Genomic DNA, 19,300 nt, shown 5'->3' on the forward strand with positions numbered 1-19,300 from the left:
ACCTTTATAATATTCTTATTCCAGTTTATCTCTTTGGTATCAATCATTGTGTTAGAGTTGTTTATCAATACAGTTTGATTTTATTTTAGAGATGGACATCAGAATATACTTATGCTTTAGTATAATTTCTTATCATTGAAGCCAGCCCCTCTGTCATTGGAATGTCCAAGTCCCTCCCTCTCCTTTTTTTTTTATTAATTTATTTTATTTATTTATTTTTGGCTGCGTTGGGTCTTCGCCGCTGTGCGGGGCTTTCTCTAGTTGCGGAGCACGGGCCCCAGGTATGTGGGCTTCAGTAGTTGTGGCACATAGGCTCAGTAGTTGTGGCTCACGGACTCCAGAGCACAGGCTCAGCAGTTGTGGTGCACGGACTTAGTTGCTCTGCGGCATGTGGGATCTTCCTGGACCAGGGCCCGAACCCGTGTCCCCTGCATTGGCAGGCGGACTTCCAACCACTGCACCACCAGGGAAGCCCCCCTCCCTCTCCTTGTGCAATTAGCTAGCCTACTTCCATTGATCTCTTCATTATCAATACTCCATTGGGGTACTTAGTCTGAGGTATCCTTCATGGTTTTTAGTACCATGTGAAATTTTATCACTTCTCACATTATATTAATGTTTTAAGAATTAGTATTCTCATGAAGATTTTTACTGAAGAGATTAAGATTCTTTGGACAAGTGAATAAATAAAACAAATGATTTCATTATGAAATCTCCCATTTATTAATGTTATAATAACAGCACAGTGACAATCTTTGCACATAAATCTTTTCTCTATTTCTGATTGTTTCCTTCAGATTTCTATTAGTAGAATTTTGTTGGGTTAAAGGGTATGACGAGATTAAGGCTAGGGAGACATAGTGTCATATTGCTCTCCAAAGAGGTCAGACCACTATATACCTCCTATAGCAGTGGCCATCTTACTGAATTCTCATTAATATTGATTATTACCATATTTTAACATCTTCTGATAGAAGGAAAAGTGTATCCTCTTTTTAATTATTAATGTGGTAGAATCTATAATTGTTTATTAGTATCATTAGCAAGTTATATATTTAATGTAATATGAATTATTTGTTGACATTTTAACCTGTTATTCTATCAGGTGATAGTATATTTTGGGAAATTCATAAGATCTCTATAATTTATCAAGTATGTTAACATTTTGTCTTTTTTTGGCGAATATATTCTCCAGCTTGTTTTTTCTTCTTATTGTTTGTTTTTGATCCCTAAGTGATTCTAATTTTTAGGCAATCAAGTCATAAAATTTGTTTTCTTTTTTTCTATATTTAAGATTATAAAATGCTTCTGGATTCAGAAATAATAAAAATTTTCACCTAGATATTCTGCATATAAAACAGCCACCTGTATATTCTGCATATAAAATAGCCACCTGTATATTCTAGATTGAAAAGAAAACCTGCATATTTTTATATTGTATTAATGGACTTATCTTTAAATCTTTAATCTCTAAATATCTAGAATGATTTTTTGATATATGTTATGAGGTAAGGATCTAAAATTTTTTGTGAAACTATGACCCAGATTGACCTACATAATATATTAGGGTATTCCTTGAATATAGGCTTTTAAGTATTCCTGAAAACTATAGTAAAATTTTTTGTGGGGGTTATGTGTGTGTGTTTTTTTAATGTATATGTGTCTGTGTGTTTTTGTATGTGAATATGTAAATATGTATGTTTATATATGTGTATGTTTCCTGATATCATCTTTGCAACTTATTAAATTTATATATAAGGCATTCCTTAAGAATAAAAAATAGGTATACTTAGAAAATACGTATCTCCAAAGAAGCAAGTTTATCTTGAAAGACAGTATTCAAGCCAAAACTCAAAGCAAAACACTTACTTACAGTATCACGGAAAGAGCAAACAGCTCAGTCCACTTTTCACAAGAAATTAAGTTAAAATTGGTAGGGAAAACAAAGGTCTGAATCTAGTTTGGGTCCAGGCAAAGCGTAGTTGTAAAATAAAATGTTATTTCATGGCAGCATTTAGAAGCAACAAGGCTTTCCTATCATTCACTTTTTGTGCCAAACAGCCTTAATTTGACAGCTATTTTTTGAATTATCCCAAGCAGTTTGAGTTTATATTTGCAATAAATGCTGATAGAGAATGCTATAATAGTTATTCCTTACCAAAAAAATTCTTTCTAAATCAATTTTCTAAACATTTGTTTAATCAAAAATGTTTTTTGATATTTGTTTAATATTCAGTTATTATTAAAATATTTTCATTTAGCCCTATACATATTTATTATTTTATCAATTTCATCATGGTTTAAAAAAAGGTAAGCTTTGTTACCTAGGCACAATGGCTGAAGTGTTTTGAGGGTTTTTTAAAAATGATTCTTTCTATTCTTTGCTCTTTTAAATAGGTCACTTCTATTTTTTGGAAGGGCAAAATGATGCTCTGCTTTGTGGCAACAGCTCAGATGCAGGGTAAGTGATGTTTTGTGTTGAGTCTCAGTCCACACTGTTCCATTGGCCTTAATAACCTGCTACCTTCCACCCATCCAGTCCCCGCTTGCTCCTCATTCAAAGCCCTGCATAAATTCCACTTCACGCTGACTCTCAAAATAGCTGGGATAAGTGTGGATTCTCACCTCCTTCACCCACTCACTCATACGCAGCAATTATTTTTCCATACTAGGTCACAACTAATCTTGCAAATTAGTTCAACGGAAAATATAGGGAAAAGCAATACATGTACATAAGAAGCTTAAGTTAATAGAATTCATAAGCATGTTCTTTTATAAGTGTGATATTCTATATAAGCTAATGTGGTCTCCATGGCATAAAATGTAAGATATCTGAAGATAATGTCAATAACTGAGGTGTGGTGAGTACACGTTTAGCATATTTTAGCGAAGCAGTTAACAGCATAGACTCGAGAGTTTACATGAATTCAAACCCTGACTTCACCATATAACGTCACCTCTCCTTACCTTGATTTCCCCATGTGATAAATAAGAATAATTATAGGGTGGCTGTGAGAATTAAGTGGATTAATGAATGTTTAGCTATTACAGCATTCAATAAGTACTTTTAATTATTATGATTGGCATCATGTGAATGCTTGTTATTAAGAAATATTGTACCTGGAGCTAAAGCAAGGAGGAAAATTCAGAGAAATAGTTACCTTTCTCTAGTTAACAAGATTTTAGAATCATAGACAGAAATCTAATGTTCTTTCTGTGGAAGATGATATTGTGGACATTAGTAGCTAATACCTGTAGCAAAATTCCCAGTGGTATCAGCATCAGGCTTTGCATTTGGCTCATGTGATAAAGATTGTGCTGCCTTTATCTCCAGATCTTAGTGATAAGTAAAACAGACTGATTTTAACTCTTTCTCTGTACTATACTAAATGTTTTACATATGATATCGTATTCAATGATTGTAAGTTTGGGAGGCAGGTTCTGTTATTAGCCGTTTCTTACATATGAGGTTCTCCAAGACTAGCAAGTGTGGGAAACTTGCCCAAGGTGTCGCAGCCCAGAAGTGTCAGGCACAATATTGAGGCCAGGTCAGCTTGATCATTAAGGTCATACTATGAAACCTTCACTCTGCAGACTCATTCATTCCTCTCAATGTGCCCCCACCATCTTTTCTTTAGCCCTCTTGCCTACCTCCACATTCAACACACTTCTGCCTCTAGATATCTTCAGTGAAAATCAGATTTTTCCCTGTAGACTTATTTTTCTGTTCATGTTCACAAATCCCAGAAGATAGTAATCATAATATGATTGCTTTTATATGGAGACATGATAAATATAATAATGACAATCATGAATCACAGAGGAATCCACAAATAGACTGTTGTTCTGTTGTTATGTAAATCAGTGCACTTAAGTGCTGGGTTGAGCACTGGCTAAAGTGAGAGAAATCTGCTTTCCCTGGTGTCTCATAAAATGGATATTGGCGTCTATAAAAACAGGAAAGCCAGCCATCCAACTTATAGTTACTGACTTCCTTTCTTTCCTTTAACCTAATAACAGCCAGTGTCCAGAAGGATACATCTGTGTGAAGGCTGGTAGAAACCCCAACTATGGCTACACAAGCTTCGACACCTTTAGCTGGGCTTTCTTGTCCTTATTTCGTCTTATGACTCAAGACTTCTGGGAAAACCTTTATCAACTGGTGAGAACAGATAAAATGATTCTTCTGGGAAGCATGAAATACTGAGATCAAGAGAATTGCTATAATATACTTTATTACTTAAAGTGTGAGCTCATAACATCCTGTATAAAATTTAATAAAAATCTCTTCCATTTCTGCAGACATTACGTGCTGCTGGGAAAACATACATGATATTTTTTGTGCTAGTCATTTTCTTGGGCTCATTCTACCTTATAAATTTAATCCTGGCTGTGGTGGCCATGGCCTATGAGGAACAGAATCAGGCAACGCTGGAAGAGGCTGAACAGAAAGAAGCTGAATTTCAGCAGATGCTTGAACAATTAAAAAAGCAACAAGAAGAAGCTCAGGTATAGTAGCAAGCTTCGAGCCTTTTTGTGTTTGGTTATCTCAGCTGTCTGACCACACTGTCGAGACCAGAGTCACTTAACACACAAAATCAGCAGTGGTAATTGATGTTCGAAACAAGTCATATGTATTTGCTAAGTGTTAGGAGCCTGTTTGGTTATTAGGAGATTATTATTTTATTTTGATGATTATTTATGGTCAATAGTAATGGCATCCAAACATGATGAATTATAATGACTTTGTTGACATTTTTTTCTCCCTTGTGACCCTTTATTCACTCAAGCTCACAAAGTAGTTATACCTACATGCCTTCAGTCGAAGTATTTTCTTAATCTTCTGAGGAAGCAGAATTCAGTTATAATTGCTTCTTCGTTAGTGTTGCTAGAGGTGGGAAAGGTCAGAAAACCAGGGTCAAACTGAGAAGATTATTTCATAGAGTCTGGAAGAAATACAAAGACCTATTTAATGTTTATTTTCTATTTCAAGTGTTTAAATGCAAGTGTGTGGATTGCATAGAGAAAACACTGGTACATAAACATACTAAATCATTACATTCTTTACCTACTACTCTGTAAATCCAATAATTTGGACTGTTGAGGCTTCAAAATAAGGCAAGAATTTCTCTAGTTATATTTGTTTGACTTAATATCATTAATCCAATTGCCTATATTCGTCTTTTCTTGAATGTAGAGTACAGTTCCCTTTTAACACAGAATATCCTAAATATCAATATGTAATAAAGATCAAATAAATAAAATATACTGGGCTAGCAGCAACAACATTGAGCACTTTTTCTTTCCAATAACTGTACTGTTGAAATTTACAAATTCATTCAGATGCCATGATCTGGGATTTTCTTATATACAATTTATAATCTGCTTTTGTTGTGCATTTCTTAGTGAAATAATCATTTTAAGTCAAAGAGAAAAAAAGGTTTATTTAAACAAAATACTTGACTGAATTAAATTTAATAATTTAGACTGGCACTAAAAGTCATTGTCAAGTGGAAGTGTGATGGATCAGGTTAAAATAGGAAACCTTTAGTTCTTAAATTCTTTCCTTCTTATGATATTGTTTAAATCACAGAAAAAAATCATGATATTTGAGTATCTTCTTCATCTTATTAGATAATTAAAAAGTGTACTGTGAGGCTACAGGTTGAAGATCTTCATTAAAGCCACATGATCATCTTCCACTATTCTGTTCATTTTCATTCTTTAACCGGTCTAACGACAATGCATTGTTTTCCAAATACATACTAGAATGGAGAATCATTTTTCAAAATCACATATTCATGATACCAAAGATAAAGTAAGCAGTAACATAGGTAGAGTTTTTCAAAGTGTATATGCAACTACCATCTCCCTTGAACCCTTCTAGGCAGCAGCTGCAGCAGCATCTGCTGAATCAAGAGACTTCAGTGGTGCTGGTGGGATAGGGGTTTTCTCAGAAAGTTCTTCAGTAGCATCAAAGTTGAGCTCCAAGAGTGAAAAAGAGCTGAAAAACAGACGGAAGAAAAAGAAACAGAAAGAACAGTCTGGAGAAGAAGAGAAGGAAGATGGGGTCCACAAATCTGAATCTGAAGACAGCATAAAAAGAAAAGGTTTCCGTTTTTCCTTAGAAGGAAGCAGGCTGACATATGAAAAGAGGTTTTCCTCTCCACACCAGGTAAAAATATTAGATTATATAAATTGCATTGTCATAACAAACACAATTTTTTTAAGATATGCCAGAATTTGGTTAGATAAAACTGCCTTCTTCCTGGATGGCACAATGCTTTCAGAATGGTAATGATCATTGAGTGTTTTGGTTATCACCTCAAGGAATTTGTGAGTTTTACAACTTTTTGGAATTCAGGAAAGCATTTTTAGAGCATAGATCCCAGTGGGCTTGGGAAGGCTTGTGATTCTGAGACTTCTCAGGGCAATTTTCTACATGAGGAATAATCAGCAGATGGTTACTGTCCCTTCTTAGCTGTGGTGCCTGGACCCAGTGAATTGTAGGTTTTCTGAGTGACAGGTTCCTAGAAGTGAAGAGTGGATTCTTTCAGACCATCTGTGCAGTTGTTCCCATGTATGTGCGAACTTCATGTGGGGAGTGTATTCTTCGTGTCCTTGTTTCAAGGGAAACCGAAGCAAAATTTTTCTAAAAATGTAATCAAAAATTTTAGGCAGACATGCACTGAAGAAGATTTATGACACTAAATAAACAGTTGTGCTTAATTGCTCTTGATTATCTGTGTCTCATGTTTAAGGAGACTTGCATGAAAAGAATACCTTGACTTACATAGTGCAGAAAATGATATCTAGATGCTTCTGGCTTATGTACCAACACAAGCTGCTGAAACTTTGAAATTTAGGATCCTTAATTGTCTTTGAAATTACCAAGAGAATTACCAGAAATACAGTTTTTCAGTAGTGAAAGCTTAATATCCATACAGTTAACAGTCACAAGTTGAACAACACCGATAACAGTGATAATAGCTAACACCTACGTGGTGCATTGCTACTTGAAGCCACTCACTACAGCCCTAGGGTGGTACTATAATCTTCATCCCCAATCTGCAGATGTGAAGACAGGGGAAGGCTGGTATTCTTCGCTGAGTGCCTGTTTTGTGCTTGGCATTCTTCTTACTCTACCATAATTAATGTTAACAGCCCTGCATAGTACTACTTTCACTATTTTTTAGGCTCAGTGAAGTTAAATAATTGCCCAATGTCATCTGGTTATTAAAGGTTGAAGCGGCATTCAGATTTGGCCTGACACTGATACCCTTGAACTTTCCACTGTATCAGGCTGACTAGAAAGAACATCTTTAAAAAATATCTTTTTTTCCCCCTGGCGGTCCAGTGGTTAAGACTTCACCTTCCAATGCAGCGGGGTGCAGGTCCGATCCCAGGTCAGGGAACTAAGACACCACATGCCATGTGACATGGCCAAAAACATTTTTTAAAATAATAATAATAAAAGAAAGAAAAATATTTTTAAAAATCTTAAGAAACTATTGAGGAAATTTACAATTTGATTTCATTTAAAAGATACATATATGTAGGATTATACATGCTCTTTGTACATTTTTTAGTATACACAGTCTCACATAGCCTTATGTTTAATACATATAAACTTTTATGTCAGCCTGATTCACTCCAAGTCCAGGTAACATTATAAAATAGGTTAAATTAAAGGCTTAGTGAGGTTGAATTCAAATTTGAAGTAGAATTTGTTTTTAAATAAATATCAACATTTACTCACCCCTATTCATGTTGTCACAATCATTATGATTACATTAGTGGAGATACTAATCTAAATAAATGTGAATTTAAAAAAAATCAAATCCCCTTTTTAGAGCATTATTTATTTTGAAGGAAGGGAAAAAGAGAAGGAGAGAGGGAGGAAAGAAGGAAAGTAAGTTACCTGAGGAAAAACTACCTAAATCTGAACTGCAAACCAACAGATACCACAGAGTTATTCCAATTTGCTTCATCTCAAGTCCTATAGAACTAATTGTAGGCAAAATAGTAAAGTCTGAAAATGTTAGGCTCTATCCCATCTGTTTCTGTAAATTTTGTCCAAAGATATAACATTTTCCCCATACTGTCTTCTTAAAACCTCTGCTTCCTAGTTGGGCATTATAGGTGAGCACTCACACAACATGTAATATCTGGCTCAAATTGATATTTGTTTCTGAAGTGGTATGTGTATAAAAATAGAACTAAAGATTTTTATCTGACAAAGAAGTAGACAAACAAGTAACTAAGAAGATGGAGAGGGCAATGGAGAGGCACAGAGAGAGAGAGAGAGAGATAAAGGAAGAGGAAGAAAAGGAGGGATGCTGAAATCATATTAATCCCACTGTGCAAGACCCTGTAAGTACTACTGAAAATAGTGAACCAGGTTCTTAACCTGGGAACAGTGATGAAGGATTCATAGCTTTTGTTAGATTTTTCAAGGGCCTAAGGCCCAAAAGTAATATAAACTATTGTTTTGTAGTGACATGATAGGCAACTGTGTTGGTAACCATTTCTACTTTCATATTGAAAAAAATATAATGTATACTTTTACCATAGGATTATAATTTTCTCAGTAGAGTAGGTGGATTGTATGAAATATTTTTTAGACTTCATTATGACTTGTTAGTGTGGGAGAAGGGAAAGAAGAAAGTCAAGAGTGCAATCTCTAATGTCTCAAGACAACCTGAATATTTTATTTTGAAGCCTTTATAAGATACTGTTGACTTTCTGAAGTTATTATTTCCCTCCATATTTGTGATAAACAAGGAGTTTTTAGAGATCCATTTGATATGGCAGATTTTTTCTTACTGTTCATCCTCTATTTGTGGCATAGCATCTGATTGCTATGGATTTATGTAATCAATGTAAACAGTGGAAGTTGATGCTAACAGATGGGAAACAATCATTTTTCATATAGCTGCCATATGTAAACTATGCTCTTGTGTGGCATAATTCACCTTTGAACTTTGAGAAACACTGTTTGCAATTTAATAACATTTCTCTCCAACCCTTCTGTTGGCTCTAATTGAGGGGAGTACTTGTAGTTAAAATAAAAACTCTTACTAAGAGTGGTACATATACATAATTTCTATTTTATTTCTTATTGCCAAGCATTTCTTATCTGGCTTCTTTTTGAGGTAATGATAACCAGTAGGTAAGAAATTCTGTAACTGTTATGTCCTTATAGCTAATTCAAAGTCCCTTGTGAAAGGAAAGAAAGGAGACATGAAAGAAATTGGATAGTGTAGGAGAAGTTGAAAAAAATACTCGTATTGGGGATTTCCCTGGTGGTCCAGTGGTTAAGACTCCACACTCCCAATGCACAGGTCCCAGGTTTGATCCCTGGTCAGGGATACTGTGTGCTGCAACTAAGACCAGGCACCCAATTAAATAAATAAATATTAAAAAATAGAAAAAAATAAATAATACTCATATGGGAACAATAAAAGAAAAGGATAATGAAGTTGATAACAGGATGAAAAAACATGGGTATAGGAAAAGAAGAAATAAGTTCTGCTGTGGGAGCAGATCAGTATTCTTAGATGTGTTTCTGTAAATAATGAATAAGATCATATAACATAAGATAGTGTTTAAAGATTATAGACATTTTATAGATGTTTATAGATGTTAATGAGAAAATCATTCTTTAGCTGAAAATAAAATTAAATGTATACTTATTAGGGAATGTAAAAAATAGGTACAAAATAATAATTTTAGTTAGCTTTAAATCCTTTGGAGATAAAAAGATGAAACTAGTAATGGTTAAATGATAAAGTTGATACTCTATTAATAATCATAGAAATCCAACTTAAGCCAGCTTAAGCAAAAAAGAGGATTAAATTATATAAATGATATCAATGAGTAGCTTTAGGCACAGCTAGATCCAAAGGCTCAAAACATGTTATCAGGGCCAAGTATTACTCCACATCTCCAGGTTCCTCCAATATGCTGATAAGATGCCCACCATGGCTCCAAACTTACATTCAATATTTTTTAGCAACCTCAATCGAAAATGCACCTCTTTCCCAACAATTGTACAAGAAATTGGTGACTGTCAGTGGACCATGCAGGGTCTCCTACCCATTTTCAAACCAGTCTCTATGGCCAGAGGCATGGAATACACTCATTGACTAGACCTGCACCATGGTCTTGCCTGGGGAACAGTTCTTGGAGATAATCGGGGTACTGTCCACAGAAAAAGGACAAATGGGTATTGGACAAACAGAAACAAGTGCTCACTAGAGTGAGGTTGTAAAAATAGACTAGTAATAAACAGGAAATGATTCGTTGTGCTCAATGGTACTATGTTTGAGAATCAAAGTAAACTGAATGATAACAATGACATTGTAGCCATCTAGAAAATTGTCACAAGGTTGTGACCAGATACTTAGTGAAGACCAGGTTTTTGTAAATATGGTGCTCTTTAGATTTCTTGAGACAGAAGAGTGAAAATCAGGGAATGAATCGTACAGTTCTTTCAGCTAGATTTGTTTAAATTATTCATGAGGACTGTTATAAAATATGCAAAGGGAAGGAGAGAAGTTGCTCCTTGTACTATAATTAAACAGACCTACTAGCAAGATTGGTTTTATTTTCCTCGGTGGTGAGATCTGCATCTGGGTGTGGGCACTAGTGAACTCTTACTGGTGTAGTTTTGGCTTCAAAGGATCAAAACTTAGTTGTGTACTTAACTGCTTTCCACTGGGTTGTTAAATAAGAATAGTTTCTAGAGAAGGGCCTAGCAAAGATTTCAGTTCTAGGTGCCAGAAGTGAGACAAAACAGTCTTTAGTGCGGGTACTTATGACTATCTGAAGTCATGGGTAAAGTGGTAGAAAATGAGAGCTCAGAAGATGAAAATGAAGGAAGGGAGGAAAAGGGAGAGCAAAAAAGAAAGACCTGAACCTAGTAGAAAGTGCCAGAACCCCACCAGCAGTTGCCACAGGAGCCCTTGCTTCCACCTGTCCAATGCCTTACCTTTGGTGAGTCAACAGCTATGAAATGAAGAGTCCAGGCTCATATTCTTCAGGACACCAGCACTTAATTCTGTTCATCTGTTTTTTGTTTGTTTGTTTGTTTGTTTCCTTTCTTGTTATTGATAGTCTTTATTGAGCATCCGTGGCTCCCTTTTCTCTCCAAGACGCAACAGTAGGGCGAGCCTTTTCAGCTTCAGAGGTCGAGCCAAGGATATTGGCTCTGAGAATGACTTTGCCGATGACGAGCACAGCACCTTCGAAGACAATGACAGCAGAAGAGACTCTCTGTTTGTGCCGCACAGACACGGGGAGCGGCGCCCCAGCAATGTCAGCCAGGCCAGCCGCGCCTCCAGGGTGCTCCCCGTTCTGCCCATGAACGGGAAGATGCACAGTGCTGTGGATTGCAACGGCGTGGTCTCCCTGGTCGGGGGCCCTTCTGCCCTCACATCTCCCGCTGGACAGCTCCTGCCAGAGGTGAGGCCAGTGAAACCTGCAGCTGTTGGCGAGGGAGCTGTGGCTGGTTGCAGGCAGGAATGGGTGTCGATTTCCACACGTGTGAATTTTACAGAGTCTAACGTTCAAAGGCCAGGGGTCAGTTCAATCAAGTTATGAACTTATTTTGTCAAATTGTTCAATTCAGACTTTTCTCAAATGAATTAAAAACGTAGGTTGGGTCTCATAGACTATAATTAGAAGTATTCCTTCTTCATTATTACTACAGAATGAAACTTGCCAAAAAGTATAGCAACAATTTATCATGCATTATGATTAGTTAATATAAGCAAAGTAAATGCAAGAAATGTTATAAATACTTAACTTAAGGATCTTGTTATCTCTGTTCCTTTAAAAGAAGAACTTGATACTTCCACTTGAAGTAGATAGTATTACTAAATACATCTAAATCCTGCAAGGCAACATTCTTCCTCTTGGAAGGTCAGAGTGCTGTAACATTTTTAGCACCCAGTCAAATGACCATTGTACATCTGTGTGGTAAAGAAGCCACTCGAAGTACCTGGTAAAGTCATGTGTTGTAATTGTTAGGGCAGATTTCAATTTTTATATTACCCTCATGAATTTTTTAATAAACATAGTGGCCCTAAATCATGCATATGAAAAAGGGTTTCAACTAAATAACAGGCACTTACAGGGATATGTTATTGACATTTCATTTGTAAAACATAGGTGCTTTTTAAGTTCGGTATTAAATAAGACTTCATTTGCCAATATAAAAATATTCTAGCAATGTCACTGGTTATACTTTATAGCTTACAGAATCATATTAAAATCTTCTCAGTATGATTTTTTTTTTTTTACACAATTCTACTCATTATAGTTAGACGAGCTCTTTCAGCTACATTAAAATCATATGGAGTCAGCTTTCAGTCACCTAATAGAGGAGATTCTTGCCTTGGAATAGCCACTGATCTTCTGACATAGCCACTGACATAGCCACTGATCTTCTTCACTTTTTTCACATAGCCTCTCCCCACCAGTTTCTCCCAGAGAAATGTCCAGGTATCCTGGAGTCAGATCAAATCATGAAAAAGATAAGACTCTGTTGTGAAAGGAACTGGAAGAATGCAAAAGGAATGTCAACTTCTCTTTAAAAATAGGAAATGTCAACTTCTCTTAAAAAATAATCATGGCTAACTATGTACTAGATACTGTCCAGAACACTTTACACGCATTAATTCATTTAGCCCTCACAACAGCCCTTTATCGTAGTTACTAATATTATCCTCATTTTATAAGGAGGAAACTGAGGCCTGTGCATGGTGGAGCTAGGATTTGACCCCAGGTGTGCTGACTACTGAACCTACATTCTATCTGCATTGCAATATTACCTCCCATTAATTTTCTTAAATGGAAAAGAAGACATGGCCAAGGAAACAAAAACTTTCATTTTAACCCAGTGTATCTCAAAATATATTTCATCCTCAGACTACTTACATCAGAATTCCCTGGGATACTTTTCAACGTGGAAATTCCTCATTTCCCCCTCCCTCCAACCCTGGCAACCACCATTCTACTCTCTGCTTCTCTGAGTTTGATGACCACAGGGTCCAAAATTTCATTTATGCAAGATAAATAAATTCTGGATATTTTACTATATAGTATAGGACCTAGAGCTAACAATACTGAATTGTAAATTTAAAATTTGCTAAGAAGGTAGATCTCATGTTAAGTGTTCTTACCCCAAATAGCAACAACAACAATAATAAAAGGAGTGGAAGGAAACTTTAGAAGGTGATGGAAATGTTTATGACCTGACGGTGGTGATGGTTCATGGGTGTATACTTATTCCCAAACTCATCAAGTTGCATACCTGAAATATATACAGCTTTTTACATGTCGATAATACCTCAATAAAGTGGTTTAAAGAAAGAAATGGAGATTTCTGGGCCCAGACTTACTCAGACCAAAAGGCCGAGGAGAGCAAGATCAGGGATTTCTTCTTCCTTGACAAGTATCTCACATGGTTCTTACACATAATAAAGTGTGAGTATCACTGATCTTGATAAAGGTTAATTGAACAAACAAAAATAAATCCACAACTTCTTTGCATAAATACAAAGAGAATGTCAGTCTGTCAGAAGATATTTAACATTTATCAGTAATTACCCCCAAATCCTGTCATATCAGTGAGGGTGGGATAAATCTCTGAAGGCAAGCAAATTGGGGCAGTTTGAAACAAAGCCTAGTGTGATCTCTATTTCCTGCTGCCTTGTGTCCATCCTTCAGTGCTGCAGTCAGGTGTGAGGCAGGGCACTGCAACATGAGCTGCAACATATGGTGCCACATGAGCTGAAAGTGCAGGCCAAAGAAGGGGCTTTGCAAGACTGCAGAGAGGAAAAGAGAACAGAAAATAAAGAGCTGCAAACAAATGCCACCCTCCAAAGCACACAATATCCTGCACTTTACACATAAATTCAACTGAAGCAATTTAACTTAAGGAAGAATTTCCTTGGTAATATCATTAGAGATTTTGGAATCTAGCACTACAAATTAGACAGATATAGGATTACACATATAATTTTATATAGAGCAGAAGCGACTAGATGACCTTTAAGTGACCCTATGTTTTCTTTCTTTCTTTCTTTCTTTCTTTCTTTCTTTCTAACATCTTTATTGGAGTATAATTGCTTTACAATGATGTGTTAGTTACTGCTTTATAACAAAGTGAATCAGTTATACATATACATATGTTCCCATATCTCTTCCCTCTTGCAACTCCCTCCCACCCTCCCTATCCCACCCCTCTAGGTGGTCACAAAGCACAGAGCTGATCTCCCTGTGCTATGCGGCTGCTTCCCACTAGCTATCTATTTTACATTTGGTAGTGTATATATGTCTATGTCACTTTGTCCCAGCTTACCCTTCCCCCTCCCCATATCCTCAAGTAGGTCTGCGTCTTTATTCCCATCTTGCCCTTAGGTTCTTCATGACCATTTGTTTTGTTTTTTTTTTAGATTCCATATATATGTGTTAGCATACAGTATTTATTTTTCTCTTTCTGACTTACTTCACTCTGTATGACATACTCTAGGTCCATCCACCTCACTACAAATAACTAACTTCATTTCTTTTTATGGCTGAGTAATATTCCATTGTATATATGGGCCACATCTTCTTTATCCATTCATCTGTCGATGGACACTTAGCTTGCTTCCATGTCCTGGCTATTGTAAATAGTGCTGCAATGAACATTGTGGTACATGACTCTTTTTGAATTATGGTTTTCTCAGGGTATATGCCCAGTAGTGGGATTGCTGGGTTGTATAGTAGTTCTATTTTTAGTTGTTTAAGGAACCTCCAAACGGTTCTCTGTAGTGGCTCTATCAATTTACATTCCCACCAACAGTGCAAGAGGATTCCCTTTTCTCCACACCCTCTCCAGCAATTATTGTTTGTAGATTTTTTGATGATGGCCATTCTGACCAGTGTGAGGTGATATCTCATTGTAGTTTTGATTTGCATTTCTCTAATGATTATTGATGTTGAGCATTCTCTCATGTGTTTGTTGGCAATCTGTATATCTTCTTTGGAGAAATGTCTATTTAGGTCTTCTGCCCATTTTTGAATTGGGTTGTTTGTTTTTTGATATTGAGCTGCATGAGCTGCTTGTAAATTTTGGAGATTAATCCTTTGTCAGTTGCTTCATTTGCAAATATTTTCTCCCAGTCTGAGAGTTGTCTTTTTGTCTTTTTTATCGTTTCCTTTGCTCTGCAAAAAGCTTTTAAGTTTCATTAGGTCGCATTTGTTTATTTTTGTTTTTATTTCCATTTCTCTAGGAGGTGGGTCAAAAAGGATCTTGCTGTGATTTACGTCATAGAGTGTTCTGCCTATGTTTTCCTCTAAGAGTTTGATAGTGTCTAGCCTTACATTTAGGTCTTTTATCCATTTTGAGTTTATTTTTGTGTATGGTGTTAGGGAGTGTTCTAATTTCATACTTTTACATGTACCTGTCCAGTTTTCCCAGCATCACTTATTGAAGAGGCTGTCTTTTCTCCACTGTATATTCTTGCCTCCTTTATCAAAGATAAGGTGACCATATGTGCGTGGGTTTATCTCTGAGCTTTCTATCCTGTTCCATTGATCAATATTTCTGTTTTTGTGCCAGTACCATACTGTCTTGATTACTGTAGCTTTGTAGTATAGTCTGATTCCTATAAGTCAGGGAGCCTGATTCCTCCAGCTCTGTTTTTCTTTCCCAAGATTGCTTTGGCTATTTGGGGTATTTTGTGTTTCCATACAAATTGTGATTTTTTTTTGTTCTAGTTCTGTGAAAAATGCCAGTGGTAGTTTGATAAGGATTGCCTTGAATCTGTAGATTGCTTTGGGTAGTATAGTCATTTTCACAATGTTGAGTCTTCCAGTCCAAGAACATGGTATATATCTATCCATCTATTTGTATCATCTTTAATTGCTTTCATCAGTGTCTTATAGTTTTCTGCATACAGGTCTTTTGTAGGTAGGTTTATTCATAGATATTTTATTCTTTTTGTTGCAATGGTAAATGTGAGTGTTTTCTTAATTTCACTTTCAGATTTTTCATAATTAGTATACAGGAATGAGAGATTTCTTTGCATTAATTTCGTATCCTGCTACTTTACCAAATTCATAAGTGACACTATTTTTTCCTTCGAACTTTGCCTTTCTCTGACAAGGCAAAATATTTTAAATTCTGAGAGACAACTTTTTGATTTAAAGAGCTTTAGTCTCAGAGAGGGGTTATTTCTTTTCTCATTAATTTTACTTTTCTTTCACAGTAAAATTAATTTTAGAGTGACCTAAATGAATGTTTATTCCCATTAATGACAATCCTATCAATTGAGTGGAAAGTCTGCTTTTGAATATATATGCATTAGAGACATGCAGATTAATAAAATAATGTTAATTATTCATAGCACAATAAAGTAGATGAACAGGACTCATATTACTCTTTTAGAAATAAGGAAAATCCTCAGAGAACTAAAAGTGACTTGTTATTTATTATTAGCACTCACACCCACATTAGGAATGCTTGAGTTTTGCCCTTTTTTCCTGTGACCATTAACTTCATTGCCTGAGCTCCTGACGTAGGAATAAATTTCTGCCCATATTGAAATTCTGGTGAGTTTATTTTGGAATAGAAACATGTCAAGTCATTACAACATTGCTAAAAATCAAAGACCCCCCCCAATTTGATGTTTTGCCTTAAATTAGAGTTTCAATGCCAAGGATGGGTTGTCTTGTAAGACAAAGTTATAGATAGTTCTAAAAATTAGTTTTATTATTAAGGATGTTGGGAAATGTTACCTGTCTATAATGAACAGAAGCATTTTAAAGTGGAATTCTCATTTTAGGAGAACATATTAGGGAAGCCTTTAAAGTTCTCTTCATACATTAAACCACATGAATGTATATAAGTAAAGATCTAATAGCTCAACCTGTGAGTAAATCAAAGAGTGATATGCTTCACTTTGAAGTCCTAGATAGGACTGGCTGAAATGCTAAAAGGTTATCTATCCTGTAATAGGCATGATCCCTCCAGCCCAAGGCTCCAAGATGGAGGAATTAGAAAAGTCCATCTTGATCACAAACCCAGGCATCCCTGAAAGCTGAGAATATTATGGGCTTTTAAACACTTCCCAAGAATGATGATTCCAGCAATGTCTTAATGAGCTGTTTACACCTGAGAAAGCATGTTGAATACTTAGTTAAGTAACACCTATTACAGGAACACTTTGGATTTTGCTACCCTTAAAAATAATAGTTATTTCATATGAAATTTTTTTTTAGGGCACGACTACTGAAACGGAAATAAGAAAGAGACGGTCCAGTTCTTACCATGTTTCCATGGATCTGTTGGAAGATCCTACAGCAAAGCAAAGAGCAATGAGTATGGCTAGTATTTTGACCAACACCATGGAAGGTATGTCAAAAGTCTTACAGCACAATTACTTGGCAGTGCTCTAGTAATGATGAAAAGAACTCTCATAAATTCCAAGAAAATTCTTCCTGACTTGACACCAAATCATCATTATGTCTTTTACTAAATAAAAGTAAAATCCATGTACAACACATGGATTCTATTGTCTCATACAGATTTCTACATTTAGCCTCCAGGAATCTACTGCAAATTCGAGGTATACTTGGAATACCACTTTGGTAGATTAAGTTCTAAATTGTTGAAGCTTGTTATGTGCATGACATAAAAAGGAATGTAATGATAAATGTTTATTTTTATGGTGATGCTAACCCATTTAAATTGTATTAACTGCTTGAGACTCAAGCTATAAACTCTTTTGATTTAACCAGATGTATAAATGAAAAAATGAGAATTAGGGTTTGATATTAACCTCTTTGAAGCAAAGTTTTCAAAATTTTGTAAAACTACTTTTGTCTTTCTCTGATCAGATATTACAATATCTCAGCTTTCTCTTTAGTTGCAGATTATACGTGAGTAGTGAATATATTGTTTAGAGATCTGGATCTTATAATTCCAAAATAAAGACTTTGAGGACAGCTTGATTTGCGATCAATCATTGGCTCTGTGTGTTAGTTTGGGACTCTACACTTGTTTCTTCATCAGTAAAGTGTGGATAATGACGTTTAGATTAAGGTTGTTGTAAAGATTAAATAAGGCCTCATATATAAAGCACCTATGTATGTAGAAGCATGTAGAAGACAGTCAATAAATATTATTATTGGTTGTTTTATTGTTGTTTTGTTAATTCACATGTTTGTGCCTTTCCATACTGTAAGTGAATTCAAACATCATCAACTATCAACTTCAGCTACTTGGAAAATACTTTCATGTAAAATATATTCTATCCTCCTCCCTTGCTGTCCTTTCCCCTTCTCTCCTTTTCTCTTTTATAACCCCTCCCTTTTCTTCCCCTCCGAAGTGTGTGTGTGTGTGTGTGTGTGTGTGTGTGTGTGTGTGTGTAGATGTGTCAAAGGAAAAAGAAAGATGGAGAATGAAGAAGAGAGCACGAACATGTGCTCATGCCTTTCTTCCTGTTAGTTATAGTTTCTCTTGACACTGGATAGATTCTTGCAATAATTATTTTCCAGTCTGAATGCAAAGATCCCGTGATACTAATATCAGTACCAAAAGCCTAAAAGTCACAGCCAGGAAAATCTCACAATGTAGATGGCCTTACATATCACAGCCATGTCAGTTACTGAACGACCCAATTTTCATCATGTCCTAATGCAATATCAGAAATCTTTTCACTGATTTCTATGGAATATTAAACTCAGTACGTTCTTCCCCAACCTCGCCTGCGTTAGCTTGCACTCCCTCTTCCCTCCCAGCTGCCAGTAGCTTGCTCCTCCCTGTCCCTCCAGGTAAATCTTTTGAAGATTCTCTGGTCTTCTGCTCCTTGCCATAGCAAAACCACTGAGAGGAAGCTGCCAGTGGTTCTGCTACCGATGTCAGCAGCATGTCTGCTCCCTAAAGCAAGAAGTAGAGAAGGAGACAGGGTAAGTCTAAATTAACAGTCCTACTTTGAACTTCTGATAGCATTAAGTTTGGGCTAACTTAAGAAATTACTTAAAAAACATCAACCCACCACCACAAGATTGGACTTGTCCACTAATTAAGATACACAGTTAAAAATAAGTGCACCCACATCACCCTCCATGCAAATGTGTCTCATGGACTTGCTTAGAATGAAAAGGATGTCCTAGAGATAAGTGTAACTTAGGAAGCAGGAGACTGAGTGTTTGGTTTTAATATCTGCAGAGCTTTTAACTTTATATTTATGTGAGGAAAAATGGCTGAGTTTTCATTCTGTTTTTCATTGGTTGTGTTGGATGC

At 35.9% G+C, this 19,300-nt stretch overlaps 1 protein-coding gene across 7 annotated transcripts in view; it reads left to right on the top strand.

Annotated features, from left to right (window-relative positions):
- The window catches only part of LOC307056842 (sodium channel protein type 2 subunit alpha), a gene marked incomplete at its 5' end in the record, with an annotated part of 88,870 nt that overhangs the window by 14,877 nt on the left and 54,693 nt on the right, over window positions 1-19,300 (top strand). The window contains 6 exons of one of the 7 annotated variants that reach the window (XM_079709804.1): window positions 2,398-2,461; window positions 4,021-4,162; window positions 4,303-4,509; window positions 5,888-6,175; window positions 11,119-11,505; window positions 17,275-17,407. In XM_079709804.1, the coding sequence (XP_079565930.1) occupies window positions 2,398-2,461; window positions 4,021-4,162; window positions 4,303-4,509; window positions 5,888-6,175; window positions 11,119-11,505; window positions 17,275-17,407 (1,221 nt within the window). The remainder of the gene's footprint in view (window positions 1-2,397; window positions 2,462-4,020; window positions 4,163-4,302; window positions 4,510-5,887; window positions 6,176-11,118; window positions 11,506-17,274; window positions 17,408-19,300) is intronic. The other 6 variants (XM_079709805.1, XM_079709807.1, XM_079709806.1 and 3 more) reach the window with 6 other exon arrangements.

This window comes from Hyperoodon ampullatus (genome assembly GCF_949752795.1).
Source record: "Hyperoodon ampullatus genome assembly, chromosome: 8".
In the NCBI taxonomy this organism is placed as follows: Eukaryota; Metazoa; Chordata; class Mammalia; order Artiodactyla; family Ziphiidae; genus Hyperoodon; species Hyperoodon ampullatus.